The 15,869-nt window shown below is 44.5% G+C and overlaps 1 protein-coding gene across 1 annotated transcript in view; it reads left to right on the top strand.

The window, feature by feature from the left end:
* The window catches only part of LOC147701040 (ly6/PLAUR domain-containing protein 5-like), a 275,228-nt gene that overhangs the window by 189,243 nt on the left and 70,116 nt on the right, over positions 1-15,869 (top strand). Inside the window, exons 3-4 of the mRNA XM_086929842.1 lie at positions 3,574-3,756; positions 13,521-13,667. Of these exons, the coding sequence (XP_086785968.1) occupies positions 3,574-3,756; positions 13,521-13,667 (330 nt within the window). The remainder of the gene's footprint in view (positions 1-3,573; positions 3,757-13,520; positions 13,668-15,869) is intronic.

The following is a 15,869-nucleotide window of genomic DNA, read 5'->3' as shown; positions in this document are numbered from 1 at the left end:
AATGGGCGACACCTCAAAGAAGGGCTCTTTAGGGGAGATCTTTTATCCAACTGCCGTTTATATGAAGTGTGGGTGTGGCACCAGAAGTGCGTAGACGTGTGAGTGTGAGTTAAAATGAAGCTCGGGGTACCAAGAATGACTTTATTCTGGGGGTCGCCTGCTCTAATTAAACTGTCCGGTACTCGCTGGAATATTATGCTTCCTGTTTCGAGTCACGGTTTAGTATGTGCTGTGGTCGGTCGACAGGTTTCTCGCTCTAAAGCAACTGGCTAGCGATTCTTTAGGACCTATCAGTAGAAAGTATATCTATGGTGTTAACTGTCTACGTCAGTGTGGTTAATGTCTAATATTCAGACAAACATTCAAGTGTGTGTAGCTCACAGAAAAATAGGTGTTTCCTGCGTGTTATCTCTGTCAGACTGCTTCTACCTGGATTGGGAGAAAAGGAGCAAATCGCAACAGGTACAGATATAAACTAGAGGGTGAAAAATGTAAATTCCTAGTGCCATGCTAGATCAAGTGCTGCTAGCATGTGAGTTCAACTGAGAAGAACTTGTGTTTGTGCAACTGTGGTAGGTATGCTCATGTGGACAATTGTAAACAAACTGGAAAAACGTATTGGTTAAAATTAATAATACAATACAAGACACACATGTGTAGCGCCAACAATTTGGGGTGGTATGGCTTCTAACTCACCTAATTGGTTAAGTGTACAGACCCCAACAGTATCCGGCGGGTTATATAGCGTGTTGTACCTTCAAGTATCTGGCGGGTCATAGGAGGAAACCATAATTTAAGGCCTGTAACTGGTATTAATTTTAACCAATACGTTTTTACAGTTTGTTTACAATTGTCCACATGAGCATGCCCACCACAGTGCTCACTAAGGAGTTGCACGAACACAAGTTCATCTCAGTTGAACTCACATGCTAGCAGCACTTGATCTAGCATGGCACCAGGAATGTACATTTTTCATCCTCTGGTTTATATCTGTACCTGTTGTGATTTGCTCCTTTTCTCCCAATCCAGGTAGATGTAGTTATGTTATGTTATGTTATGTTAATCAAACATTTTTAAGCGCACGGGCACCCAAGGGTTTCATGGCGCTGATAGTGAGGAAAATTGATGACAGATAACCTATCCGGATGCTTGCTTAAATAGCCAGGTCTTCAAGGCTCTCCGAAACTCCATAAGGTTTGTACAACTCCTGATTGTCAAAGGAAGAGTGTTCCAAACCTTCGGGGCAAGTTAAGCAAATCGACACCATGCAGTCCGACAGAGATAACACGCAGAAAACACCTATTTTTCTGTGAGCTACACACACTTGAATGTTTGTCTGAATATTAGACATTAACCACACTGACGTAGACAGTTAACACCATAGATATACTTTCTACTGATAGGTCCTGAAGAATCACTAGTCATTTGCTTTAGAGCGATGAAACATGTCGACCGACCACAGCACATACTAAACCGTGACTCGTAAACAGGAAGCATAATATTCCAGCAAGTACCGGACAGTTTTCATTTTAATTAGAGCAGGGGTCCCCCAGAATAAGGTCATTCTTGGTACCCCGAGCTTTATTTTAACTCACACGTCTACGCACATCTGACCCCACACCCGCACTTCATCTAAACGGCAGTTGGATAAAAGATATCCGCCAAAGAGCCCCTCTTTGAGGTGTCGCCCGTTGGGTATTTCACCGCCGACCCAACGAGGAGCAAGCTCAGATGATGAAGCATGACACCTGAAAGGGTGTGTGAGGGCATTACATCCAACATAATGGATGCCCAACTGTAGGATCCCTTGGGACCCTACAACATCCTTCACGCCACAGGGACACGTACATTCCTCTAGCTTAAGGAACAGCCCAGCAAGTTTGGTAATTAGTGAAAATGGATGCCCTTTTGTTTAAAGGACCGTGCACTCTCTTGCGCGAGGCCGTTAAAAGGTTAATAAGTGTGTTAACTAATGGCATGTAATATAGGCACTTAAAAAACAAGCATTGCCATAGCCAATAGGTCTTGCCTTTTGAACCTTATACGTATTTATCTATGCAGTACAATATCCTTGGTGCAACAACATCAACTGTTGCATGGCTAAACACGTATAAGGTCCCAAAGGCGAGACCTATTGGCTATGCCAATGCTTGTTAGGTTTGCTGCCTCTCAAGTATCTGGTATAGAAAAACAGAGTAGTCCTAGACATAACTTGATCAAAAACAATACATGAGTCAATATTTTTTTTTTAGGATTCAATCCTGCAAAGAAAGAGGAGACAAAAAACAACAGCCAGGTGCATGTACATTTCTCACAGCACCTCAAATGATTTTAAAGACACAAACTAGTCTTAGGCAAATCAATTAGCAATTTATTTACATTATATAAAAATAGAAACAATGAGAGCTGGGGGATACTGCTAGATGCAGTAGGAAGAAAGTGCAAAGGTAAGTGCTCACATGAAGAGGGAACGGAATTCAGAAAAGATTCAAGAAAGAAAATCCAATTACGTAAATTCAGCTAAGGTCCAATTCTCTTAGCGGAATAAAATAAGAGGCCTGCCCCAAACAGTTTTTATCATCAAGTGTTGCAGCTGTCTGTCACAGTGTCACTGCATCTGCGCAGACGATCAAAGAGGGGGAAGCGAGAGTGCAGGCCGCAGAATGGGGGGAGATCGTCGACGTTTCAACCCTGGCGCAGTTAAGGGAGGATTAACACCTCAGCTATGGGTCTTCTTCAGGACGGGGTAGGAAGGACGGGGACCTAGGTTGCAGGGAAAAGAAACACGCCCCCAGCAATGAATTGGGCAATCCCTCAATGGTGTGCCACAGTATTCCAAATTTATGTCTCAAGGTTCATATATGGACTTAAGTAAGAAGTCTCACAAGGGAAAATAATTTCCGATATAACTCCGCTTGATGGAACGGAATGAGAGACAAGGAAGAGGGGAGAAACTCAAAACACCGCCCTGCGATTCAATCATGCGAAGGTTCTGCTAGTCAAGGCGGTGTGTCCTCTCAAGGGTTCCGTCTAACAGACCTCTCTTAATTTGTGCTCTTGCCTCTAGAGTAGCTGGCATATTAGATATACTAATTTACATACCTTTCAAAAAAGAACGAGTTCCTAGTTTCACTGTGAGGTCTTTCATTGGGGTGTGGGTGTGTGCACGCGTGTGTCTTTGTGTTTATTTGTGTGCGCGTACATGCGCGCATGCATGTATGTGTATGTGGGTGCGTGTCTGTGTGTGACCGCACATGCATGCGTGTGTGTGTATGTGTGCACGTGCGCACATGCATGCGTGTGTATGTGGGTGCGTGCATGTGTGCGTGTGTGCTCGCACATGCGTGTGTGTGCAAAAATCAGTTTTATGGGTCTTTTACCCTTAACCCTTATGTAATGTTACTTTCTGTGTTATTGTCAGTATGTAAAAGCGTATCGCACCACCTACTCATTGGTTTTTGCATTTAAAAAAATGTCTATCTGATCTTCTTATTCGCTAATAAATATGTCAGCCTCTGTTTTTGTTGTCCACTCCCTTTAGGTTTGTTTTTTCTCCCCATCTCTCTCTATCAGATAAACAAAAAGTGTCAGCAGGAATAAAGGGGTGTGACATTGGCGTCCACCAGAATCAGAACAACGCAGCCTTCAGCTCCGAGTACTCGTACAATAAACAGAAAGTTCACGCCTGCTCTGAAGACCTCTGTAACACGTTGGTGACTGAAGCCTTCGTGAACAAGACTCCGTCCGTCCAACATGGTAATTCTGTTTAAATTCCTACATATTCTCTTTGAGAAGATAAATATAAGGTACATTTCACAACAGTGTCCCTGTAGGTTGAAAAACAAATACAATAATAATATAAAGTTTCCCAGTTGTAAAGCGCGAACGTCTCACCCATTAAGGGGTTTCATGGAGCTGGGGGCTGTCGGGGAGATTACGTGAGCTATTGCCCAGAGTCACATGACGTAGAGCTGTGCTGTCGGCGCCGGGAATCAAACGGCGAGCACGCGATCTGGAGGGAGCCTTTCTGGCCGCTGCACCATACCTCCCCCAATCCCAATAAGTTTGTAATACAAGGTAACATTTGTGACAAGGTCATTAACCGTGGCTCTTAATAGGAATTATGTTGGTGAAGAAAATTGAGTTAAGGAACCACATCCTGGTTTCTCATCCACACGGAGATCTAGCTCAGAGAGAATTTCACTCCAACTCAAAGGTCCGACAGAACTAGCCACTGCTTCTAGTTTGTTAGAAGAATCCCCACACATTCTCAATAAAAATAAAAAAAAATTATTACAATAACTAAAATGTCACTGTAAAACATGGCGTTGGTAGCCTACACCAAGTATCTTTTGATGGGGCATATAAGCATGAACCTCGTTAAAATTAACGCTGTTTTAGCGGCAGGAAATGATGTCCTGCACATCTAACCTATGCTTCTATTGGAATTCTATAACTCATATCAGCAAGACCATTATCGCTGTTTTAGTGTCAGTTTCCTTCTGCTAAAACGGCGATAATTTTAACAAGGTTCTTGCTAATATGCCCCAAGGTTCTTTACATTTTGCATATTTGAAAAATAGATCAAGGCTAGATTTAAGGCACATTCACCCTTGTCCTGAATCTACCTCAGGTCTCTCTAATCCCATGCCAGAGATATAGATGTTACAAATATGATCATAAGTAAAGCATGGGGGACAAAGCATTTCTAGACAGTACAAACAAGAACCACAAAACATTAAAATACTATAGGGCCTGATTTAGGAGAAATTACACATCGCTGCGTGAAAGCAGCGATGCGTCACTTCTCAGTGCACACCCCTTGCGACATACCTGATGCGTCATATTTAATGTATGACACATCATGTCACAAGGAGTTAAAGATACGTCAGTATTTCTGGCGTATCTTTAAGCGTAAAAGTGATGCATTGCTGGAGTGTGTCACAAAAGTGACGCAACTCCAGCAATGCGTCCATTCACATGGGGCAAGCCTCATGTGAAAGGGCCTGCGTCAGTCTTACTCCTGCTGTGAGGCAGGCACAAGATTTTGACGCAACGGCATCCTAGAAGTGACGCAGTGAAATCACAGCGTCACTTCTATGAGGCTTTATGCGGAGGAACGCCCCCCTCTGCATACATTATACCGGACGCAGTTATAATGTAGCGAAGGGGTTTACAAAGTGACGCATCTGCTTAAATGCGTCACTTTGTAAATAGAGCGTAACAGGAGGCATGTTTTACACCGCTGATGCATCACAAAAAGTGACGCATCGGAAGCGCAAAACTGACCCAAGGCCTCATAAATGAGGCCCTATAGTCACCAGCATACAGATGCTCCTCTCAGGCAAATCGGTTCTTCACTCCAATAATGTTGAAAAGAGAAAAAAAAACATTTCAAATACCACCATACAAGTAGAGAAAGTACTTACACTCAAAAAAGAAGGCAAACATACTTAGTGGAGAAACACAAACAAATAAAGTCGTATTTATACCTATTCGTCCACAGTTTATCATGCCTATTGTCTCCCCAACCAATGATGGGCAGCAAAACACTCTGGCCATGTGCAGCCAAGCATGCAAATAAAGCGTAATAATGATCGACTTGTGCAAACAAACATCCTAAAGTGCCACTGCGTGTACCAATCCCCTTTAGACGACAACCTCCCATAACCTCGTTCAATGGTAAAAAGGCACCACGGGTGTTGGAATCTCCTGAGTGATTATTCCTTTTAGCACATGAATATTCAAGTTGTCTTACTCTACACATCTTAGTTTGCTATTGAAGAATCAAGGAGCACTTTGTCGATTTCCACAATTGTAAAATCTGTGATCGTGCAACTGAGCCTGATAAAAACATAGGGGCAGATTTACAAGCCCCATGCCCCACATGGGGCATGGGGCTTGTAGAGCTCACCATCATATTGAGCTGGGGTTCGCATGTCCGTGTTATCAAAAAGCACACCCAGGTTTTTAGCAGAGATTCTAGGAATTGGTAGAGAGCCACAGGCCTCTGGCAACCAGCGATTGGACCAGACCGAGTTCTCATCGGCATTCAACTTGAGCCAATTATCTGGCATCCAGGTGCTGACTTGCCCCATGCACAACCTGAATGAATCCGATATGCCTTCCTATTCACCTGATAAGGCGGCAATGATCTGCGTATCATCTGCGTAGGACAGTACCTGAAATCTGAAAGAATGGACAAGTTTAGCCAAAGTGGCCATAAAGAGGTTAAACAATGGGGGTTAAGGGAGCACCCTTCCGGGATCCCAGAAGGGAGCTGTAAAGCCTTCGCTCTGAAGTCACCACAGCTCACTTTTTGTGTCTTATTTGTCAGGAAGGATTCAAGAAGATGGAGGACAGAACCCCTCAATCCTCCCTGGCACAGTCTTTGCACCAATCCACTGAGAGAGATTGAGTCATAGGCTGAGGATAAATCCGACAAGACTAGAATAACCTTACCTCCCTGATCTACTTGGCAGCGTGTAGAGTCCACTGCTGAAATCATTGAAGATTCTGTGCTATGGTTCCTACTAAAACCATTCTGTGAGGAATCTAAGAGCTCTGCGTCTTTAAAAAACTGCGCTGGTCCCTGATTTATATGCCTCTCGAGGATTTTAGGCATGGGTAACAGGGAGATAGGACAAAGATTTTACGAATCTCCTGTGCCCGTGTTTGGTTTCTTTTCTTAGAGGTATAACAATTGCTTCTTTCCAGAACTGGGGATACACTCCAGATTACAAAACCTGCTCCAAAAAAGTGGCAATTGGATCTGGTTGCATCACCATGGTTGGACAGGGATCATCAGGGGAACCTGAAGTAATTTGTCCTAAAATAGTTTAGATTTTTGCTGGAGGCAGACTAGAGAAGGTGGTCAATCATCTGCAGTAGAGGACCATCCTGAGATGCCAACTTCCGAAGATGTGGGCACCAGACCAACCTCACCAACCTGATTATTCAGACAGAATGTTCAAAATCATGTCCTTAAAATAAGGCCATTATAGTGGTAAAATCTAAAGAATTTTCTAGCTCTTGTTGAGCTAGCAGTGTTGTAAGATCTCGAACCTCCTTAAACAATACCTTCTGTACATTAATTGAAGATCTAATTTTGAGAGAGAAATATGCAGATTTTGCCTCTGTAATGTCATACTTATATTTTAGAATTGCCTTTTGTGTTTGTCCTTTTCTTCTGGACAATCTCCACTTGTGTTGTTGCTTACAGCATTGCCTCTGGAACCCTTACAGACTAAAAACCAGGGGGGCGGAGATCTACCTTTTCCCCTTGATTTTGGTGACAGCAAATGTGACAAGATCAAAACAAAATTTAAAGGCAATTTTATTGCTCATTCACTTTACGAAATCCATCATGGTTATTTTAAGTCTGTTTGCCTTCTATTGCTATATTGGAAGGTGGTTGTGTTGGGCAAAGATAGCTTATATATATCTTGCCTTTATAGACCTCAAAGCCGCCTTTGACCTTGTCCCCAGAGACCAACTCTGGCAAACCCTCATGAATATGGAAATTCCCCTCGAAATTTTAGAACCTTTGGTCAGGTTGCATGATGATAACTTTGCACGTGTGAGGTGGGGCAACCAGGGGCAACTTACCTACCGAATTAAGATCCGGCGAGGGGTACGCCAAGGGTGGGTTTTTGCCCCTACCCTTTTTTCCCTTTTCGTTAACCAGATTGTCGACTTTTTAGGATCATCTCCAGCTGATGCCCCTTCATTGGCGAACCAGATGATAGCTAATTTGCTGTTCGCTGATGATACCCTTTTGGTATCTAAAACTCCTATGCGTCTCCAGAAGCTCCTGGATAAATTTAAGGCTTTCTGTGATGCGAGGGGCTTGGTTATTAATACCCTCAAAACCAAGTTGATGATAATGAACCCCAGTAAATCCTTTAATTGGAACATGGTCCTAGATAATGTTTCATTTGGAAAGGGTTAGCTCCATTGAATATTTGGGCATAGTGGTCTCTGATAGCATGACCTGGAATAATCAGTTGAACAAGGCATCCCTAAGATTCTCTCAGCTAGCAGGGGCATTGCAGCGCGAGATTTGCTTATCATATACGATGCCCGTAGCCCCAGCTCTTAAACTCTATAGCTCAAAGGTTGTGAGTAGTGTACTCTATAGAGCAGAACTGTGGGGTCTGGTGGACGCAAGGAAATTAACAACATTTGAAAACAAGTTTCTTATGAGTCTTGTAGCCCTGCCCCACAGCACCCCCGCTCTTTCCTTTGAAACTGGACCTGGAAGTTAGGTCTATATATGGTGGCGGCTCCTCTATGGGGGCGTTTGGGCGCCGGCCCAATGTTTTCTCACCGTGCGAGAAGGCAGAAACAAATGGTAGTTATTACCGTAATAACTATTTGTTTCTGCCTTCTCGCACAGCGAGAAAGCAGAAGTTCCTGGTTGAGAGTGGGCGGTGTTACTCGAAGGCAGGGGGGAGTGGCCTGCCCACTGTTGTTAATACTGTCTGTTTGGGCAGCCTCAGGCAGCCACTGCTGTCAAATGTCACCAGCCACAGACGTGGCACTAGAGGATCTCTAGTGTCATCCCTTCACGGGCACACAGGTGTTTATCTTCCCACACAAAGAAGACTTTCAATCCAATGTTTCAAATGTTCATAAAGTTTATTTTATATTTGTAGGAGAATTTATCATCATTATTTCATGTTGTTCATTCGATATCATTCATGTGTTTGTAGATCAGACATTGTCATAATAGGGCATCCAATGCATTTCGGGCATTATATAGCATGCCCTTCATCAGGGAAATAGACACTGTAAAGCAAGGGATAATAAAATCATATCATCAAAAATTGTATGAGTCTTATTAACATCAATCATAACATTAACTGTACAGGATCTGCATGATATGTACATGATAGTACATGATGAGTGATAGCTTTTTCTTTGCGAAATTCTTTCTGTTTTTTCACTATTACTAACCACAGCATGTGAATCACTGAACCCCTGGAGTTCACATATAGTTACATGTACATATCATGCAGATCCTGTACAGTTAATGTTATGATTGATGTTAATAAGACTCATACAATTTTTGATGATATGATTTTATTATCCCTTGCTTTACAGTGTCTATTTCCCTGATGAAGGGCATGCTATATAATGCCCGAAATGCATTGGATGCCCTATTATGACAATGTCTGATCTACAAACACATGAATGATATCGAATGAACAACATGAAATAATGATGATAAATTCTCCTACAAATATAAAATAAACTTTATGAACATTTGAAACATTGGATTGAAAGTCTTCTTTGTGTGGGAAGATAAACACCTGTGTGCCCGTGAAAGGATGACACTAGAGATCCTCTAGTGCCACGTCTGTGTTATGTATCTTGACGTCGCAGGACCCTCGACGCCACCTTACGGTGCACCATAAAAACGACTAATTGTTGAACTTTGAGATTTAACAAGTTGCTGTGCATTTATCCAATTCTATTATTGTATCTACTTAAATGTCACCAGCCGACACTTTCTATACATGATCAAGTAAGTCTGCCCCCTTGCTTTTTTGGTATAGGTTGGTCACTACCCCTGACCTGTCCCCTTATGTTGCTGCTTTTAACGAAGTGTCCGCCCTAGACAAGAACAAAAAAATTGGGTGGATAAAATATGTTAACAGCGTTCGGGCAGAAATTGGCCTCCCTAATGAGCCTGCTAGCTCTCCACCGCGGTACTCAAAGAACCAGCTAAAGGGTCAATATGGGCTATGGGTAGAACAGACCACCTATTTGGGGATACAACATAGTTGTTTACCCGATATTTTTTTAGACATAAAGTCCTCAAAATACCTTGAGAAATATCTTGATATCATCAAAGTGCCTGGGACCAGGAAATTGAATACCCAGTTTAGGTTTGGCTGCTTACCTATCAATGCCTTTACCAACCTTTGGCTAAACAACACCAGCCAGCCCAAGGGATGCCAATCCTGTCCGAACATAAATTAAACAGTGGGCCATGTTTTCTTTGCATGTCCAGCCTATGACAGTCCAAGAAGGAATTGGTTGGTCCCACTATGCAGACAGTTGGGGCCCCATAGCCATCTTGATGCAGTACGGATCTTAAGATCGGATACAAGACCATCCTTTGTATGTGCCATCGCAACATTTCTTCTCCGGTTCCGGGCTATTAGGCGAAGGCTCCTTTCCACTTTTCCTTGTGCAGGGACCAGCTGTAGTAAAAATCTTCCGACTCGAGGGTGCTTTAATCCCCAGGATCCTGTTTTCAACTTCCTTATCAAAGTTTTGATCAAAATCTTTTTAAATTGTGGATATTGTTATTCATTATTGTTTTATTCCTGTTATATCCTTTTTACTTGATTTTTAATTGAGTACACACATAGAAATGTTGCATCTTAGCGATTTCCTTGGTGTTTACAATTCTCATTACGTGATACTTGACCATTTGAACCTGGTGTATTAAATATCTACTTTACGTGTGTTTGCGGTTTCATGGGCTACACTGCTAAGGAAGAATATGTGTGTGTTTTTGATGGTTTTACAACCAAAATAAAGATTATGATGATGATGGTAATTTTGGCGCAACTGAAGCACCACCATCATCCCTACTTTCAGCACCCACTGGTAGACTGAGAGGGAGTGAGTTCAAGAATTTGGCTGCTGCCACTGAAAAGGTCTTTCCTCCAGACTGGCACAAAAGGGGGTGGTGTTGGACGGAGCATCTGAACCAATCAAACACTCACACCCAGTCAACGGATCTGGGTCTAATCCATCACCGTTGTTTAGCCCACTCTGCCACCCGAGTTCGGACATGGCCAATGCAAATCAGTCTGACCCTGTGCCTCATGGGAACAGTCCAGCCCAAACTGCCAAGCCATGCCTTCCCTGGACCGGAAACAAGCTTCCTAGGACCGGTTTCTGGCATTACAGCCGTCTTCAGCCAGGCTTGCTTGAATCCAGTGGCAAAGTGAGCAAGGGGCTCACGTCTGAGCATACCCTGCCAACTTATGGCGAACAAAGCGGTACAAAAGGGGGTGGTGATGGACGCAGCATCTGAGCCAATCAAACACTCACACCCAGTCAACAGATCTGGGTTTAATCCATCACCGTTGTTTATCCCACTCTGCCACCCCAGTTCAGACATGGCCATATGCAAATCAGTCTGACCCTGAGTCTCATGGGACCAGTCCAGCCCAAACTGCCAAGCCATGCCTTCCCTGGACCAGAAACAAGCTTCCTAGGACCGGTTTCTGGCATTTCAGCAGTCTTCAGCCAGGCTTGCTTGAATCCAGTGGCAAAGTGAGCAAGGGACTCACGTCTGAGCATACCCTGTAAACTTATGGCGAACAAAGCGGTACAAAAGGGGGTGGTGATGGACGGAGCATCTGAACCAATGAAACACTCACACCCAGTCAACAGATCTGGGTTTGATCCATCACCGTTGTTTAGCCCACTCTGCCACCCCAGTTCAGACATGGCCATATGGAAATCAGTCTGATCCTGTGCCTCATGAGAACAGTCCAGCCCGAACTGAGCCCGACCCTCTTCAACATCTACATGGCCCCCCTCGTAGCCATCGTCCGACAACATGGTCTCAACATCGTATCCTACGCCGACGACACCCAACTCATCCTCTCCCTCACTAGAGACCCCACCACCGCCAAACTCAACTTTCAGAAAGGAATGCAAGACATCGCAGTCTGGATGACCAACAGCTGCCTGAAGCTCAAAACTGAGCAGACAGAAGTCCTTCTCCTTGGAACCACCCCTTCAGCTTGGGACAACACCTGGTCACCGACCGCCCTCGGAAGCCCACCTACCCCCGTAGATCACGCCAACAACCTCTGCATAGTACTCGACTCATCACTCACCATGAACCGACAGATCAACACTGTTATTTCCAGCTGCTTCAACACCCTCCACATACTTCGAAAGACCTTCAAATGGATCCCACCTGAGTCAACCTAGACATTCACCCACGCACTCATCACCAGAAGACTGGACTACAGAAACACACCGTATGCCACTGACTCTACGTGGAGAAAAGAGTCACCTTTGAAATCCTCATTCACGCCTACAAATGCCTACACAACAACGGAACCAAATATCTCTACGTCCGAATCAGCTTCCACGTACCCAAAAGAAACCTCTGATCTGCCAAACCCACACTGGCCAAAGCCCCGTGCATCCACAGAGCCAGAGCAGGCAGAAGATCCTTCTCTTCTCTCACATTGCAGCCAAAACCTGGAACGAGCTACCGGCAGACATCAGACGCGCTCCCTCCCTGAACACCTCCAGGAAGACCCTTAAGACCTGGCTCTTCTTCTAGATGGATTTGTATTCCCCCCCCCCCTCCTTTTTCAGCACTTTGAGACCCTCACAGGTGAGTAGCGCGCTTACAATTCCTCTGATTGATTGATGACTACCTATTCAACTTCTTGCTAGCGGATGTGTCTCAATGCAAAAGTTTGTTAGCACTTCATGTTTAAAGTTTGAATCATCAGCAGATACTGTTTGGAGCGCAGAGAAACATTTTGTACATGTTTAGATGGACCTGACATTCTAAGTATTTCAAACAAATCCCTGCGGTGAAACATGTCCTTCAGACATCTTGAGCTCTTGTTGATAAAGAATAAGATGATAGAAAACCTATGATAAAATACTTTGGGCCTGATTACGAGTTTGATGGATGGGATACTCCATAAACATGATAGATATCCCGTCAGCTGTATTACAATTCCATTATATCCTATGGAACTCGAAATATGGCAGACAGGATATCTGTCACGTTTGTCCGCATGACACCTTCGTACACAGTGTTTCGAAAGAACCTCAAAACCCTACTCTTCTCTCGAGCTTTCGCAGTCTAATTTTCCCTTGCTCCTGCTGCCTCCTCGCAATCTGAAAAGCGCCATGAAACCGTGTGGTAAAAGCGCGCTATATAAATATTTTTAAATTCAGATTGTAACGGAGTATCCGATCCCTCAAACATGTAATCAGGCCTTAATGAGAAAGGGTAGTCAATCAGAACTTTGAACCAAGATATTTTAGCCTAGTTGTCTATATGGACCACATATTCTAGGATAGTATGTCTACCTGTTGCATTGGGATTGAATAGGGTAGAATGCATAATGATTGGGGTGCAATGACATAATTACTCGAGATGTATGTAAAAGCATCAAATTGGTCCGCAGTATAAATTGATGTTTCTTAAATGTGACCCAGATTTTCCTGCCTGGGACCTGATTCACAAAGCTTTGGTAAGTCACCTCTATCGTGAAAGAATGTTTTGTGGCTCAGGTCTTTCCAAAGGTTAATTGGGGTGTAAAACCCTATAGCAAAGAGAGCATAAGTCTCATTGCTCCGATGTAATATATTGCTATATGAATTCCTAACACTGGAGCTACTGGTTTGCCCAGCGTTGTCCTTACTAGTGCCTTGTGTGTTCGGACAGTGCTGATATAAACATGCTATGTTGTCTTGGGATGATAAGCAACATGTTTCTATTTCTTTCCTTTCAGAAAACAGAACTCAAGTCCTCAGTAATCTTGAATGTTATTCCTGCCTCAGTACCTCGAAGGACCAGTGCTCCCCACAGAACGCTGCTGTTGTGAGATGCCTAGATGAATCTCCAAGCTGCTTTGAAGGGAATGGCACCATAATTCTAGGTAAATTCCTTCGCTCGTACTCCGAATCCTTACCGAGCCCCAGAGATTAGCTTTACAGTCCATTAGTATATGTTATGTTATGTTAAAATGTTTCTAAAGCGCTTGAATACCCATAGGTGTCTTGGCACTGTTTGAGTGGCAGTCAGGTGAGGGTAATTGGTGCTGAGAGTAAATATGCACCTAAGAATTGAAAAGCCAGGTTTTTATTAGCTTCCTGAAACCCAATAGAGTTGGAGCTGCCTTGATGTTTATAGGTAAACTGTTCGACAGGGCAGGGGTTTCGGTGGTAAAACAACTGCCTCCCCATTTTTGTCTCTCGTACCTGGAGCAGGGCATCGTCATGGCATTTTTAGAGCAAAGTTCTCTATTATGAACATACCAGGAAATAATTATTTTTATATAGCAAGGGCCTTCATCGTGCAGGGCTTTGAAAGTAAGGCAGAACCCTGTTTTCAGGTTTGGCCTCTCCCCATGCCGCACAGCACCACCTGTGTGTCGTGCCCCCAAGCCCCACTGCTGGGGCTGCTGGTAGTTCGAGGCTTACTGCTTTTTGCGCTCGTTCTGCCTGTCTCTATCTGTGCTTGGTATTGTATATTATTGTATTCGCCTTTGTTCTGTTGCCCGTATCTTTTTTGAACTGTTTTTTGCTGATTGTGTCCCCTTTTGCCGTATGTACCCTGCTCTTCCTCCCGTTCCCGCCGCTGCGTCCCCTGCGGCCTGACCCCCCCCTGCTCGCCTATTTGCTGCCCCGCTCCCGCCTCTCAGCTGCTCCTCCTCCCACCTCCCTTTATATGGCGGCCGCTGCATGGCCGCTCCTAAGGCAAGCCCGTCTGCGCCTGGACCGCGGCCAGCGCCAAACACCCTGGCGCCAACGAACGCCACAACACCCATCACTGCTACGATGCCAGCACCCTCCACGTACTTAACACCGGACGATCACACACCTGTTTCCTGGCCACCCCGAAGCACACCCAAGGACCCTTCTCCTGGCAGGACTACAACTTCACCAGCATACGTGCCGCCAATCCACCCACCAAGAAAGAACGCAACCACCTCAGATGCATTCTACTCAACACCTTCTCCACCCGCAAACACGCTGTCAAACTCTGGGACCTACTCGACGCCACCTCCCCAGATGTCGTCTTCCTGACAGAGACCTGGATGAACCCCTCCTCGGCACCCGACATTGCCATAGCAATCCCTGATGGCTACAAGATCACCCGCAGGGACTGCACCAACGGAACAGGAGGAGGAATCGCCATTGTCCACAAGAACACTCTCAGAGTGTCGACCAACACCGACAACACCCTCAGCACCACCAAACACCTTCCCAATCCAGATCCTCACCTATCCCAACACCACCCTCAGAGGAACCCTCATCTACAGACCCCCCAGACCCCGGCCACAGTTCAGCGACTCCATCGCTGACTTCATCAGTACACACACACTCGCCTCCACAGACTACGTCCTACTCGGGATTTTGTAAGATGTGGGGTTTTTTAGAAGATAGGACTAGAGGGGCGCACTGCCTGGGTTGAGACGTTACAAAGTGTTTGAGAGGCAAGATGGTATTTGTATGTAGTGCGTGAAGAGCAGACGGAAAAACACCCTTAACCGTCTAGGTAAGTCAACAAGACCAAACAGTGATACAAAGCCAAGCTCTCGCAACTACATTTAAGTACATATAAGCAAGGTACAATGACCCAAAGTTCAAAGGAAACGCGGAAGCAGGTTCTTTGATGTTATTCTTCTTGTCTCTGCAAGATGTTTAATTTTCTCCAGACTTGAAACAATACAAACGCCGACACGTGTTTCGTCGTGTACGGTTGAGTCACACGACTCTTCAGGGCTGGTGATACAAAATAGTGTATACACTTAATTGACTAAACATGTTCAATTGTGTACTGCATATGGTGACATTTGTGCAGCCAACATGCAGTTTGTGACGTGCGTGGATGTCGCACACGGTTGGTGAGAAAAGTGGTAATGACACTTGCATGGTCGTGCAAGTCTTTGGACTATTGTGCTAGTGTGTACGTCGTGAGTGAAGGAATTTAAGAAGACCCATGTGTGGTCATGTGTCACTCGTACACAGTGGTCCTAAAATTTCTGAGGGCATCTATAGTGATGGTGAGTTTAAAAGTGAGATGTCAGAAAGATTCAGTTTTAAATAAACACAACGTGAAGAGGTATGTGTGTTGC

The sequence above is a fragment of the Lissotriton vulgaris genome, chromosome 7 (assembly GCF_964263255.1).
Source record: "Lissotriton vulgaris chromosome 7, aLisVul1.2, whole genome shotgun sequence".
In the NCBI taxonomy this organism is placed as follows: domain Eukaryota; kingdom Metazoa; phylum Chordata; class Amphibia; order Caudata; family Salamandridae; genus Lissotriton; species Lissotriton vulgaris.
Note: the sequence above shows the minus strand (reverse complement) of the source record. Positions and strands in the feature narration are given on the sequence as shown.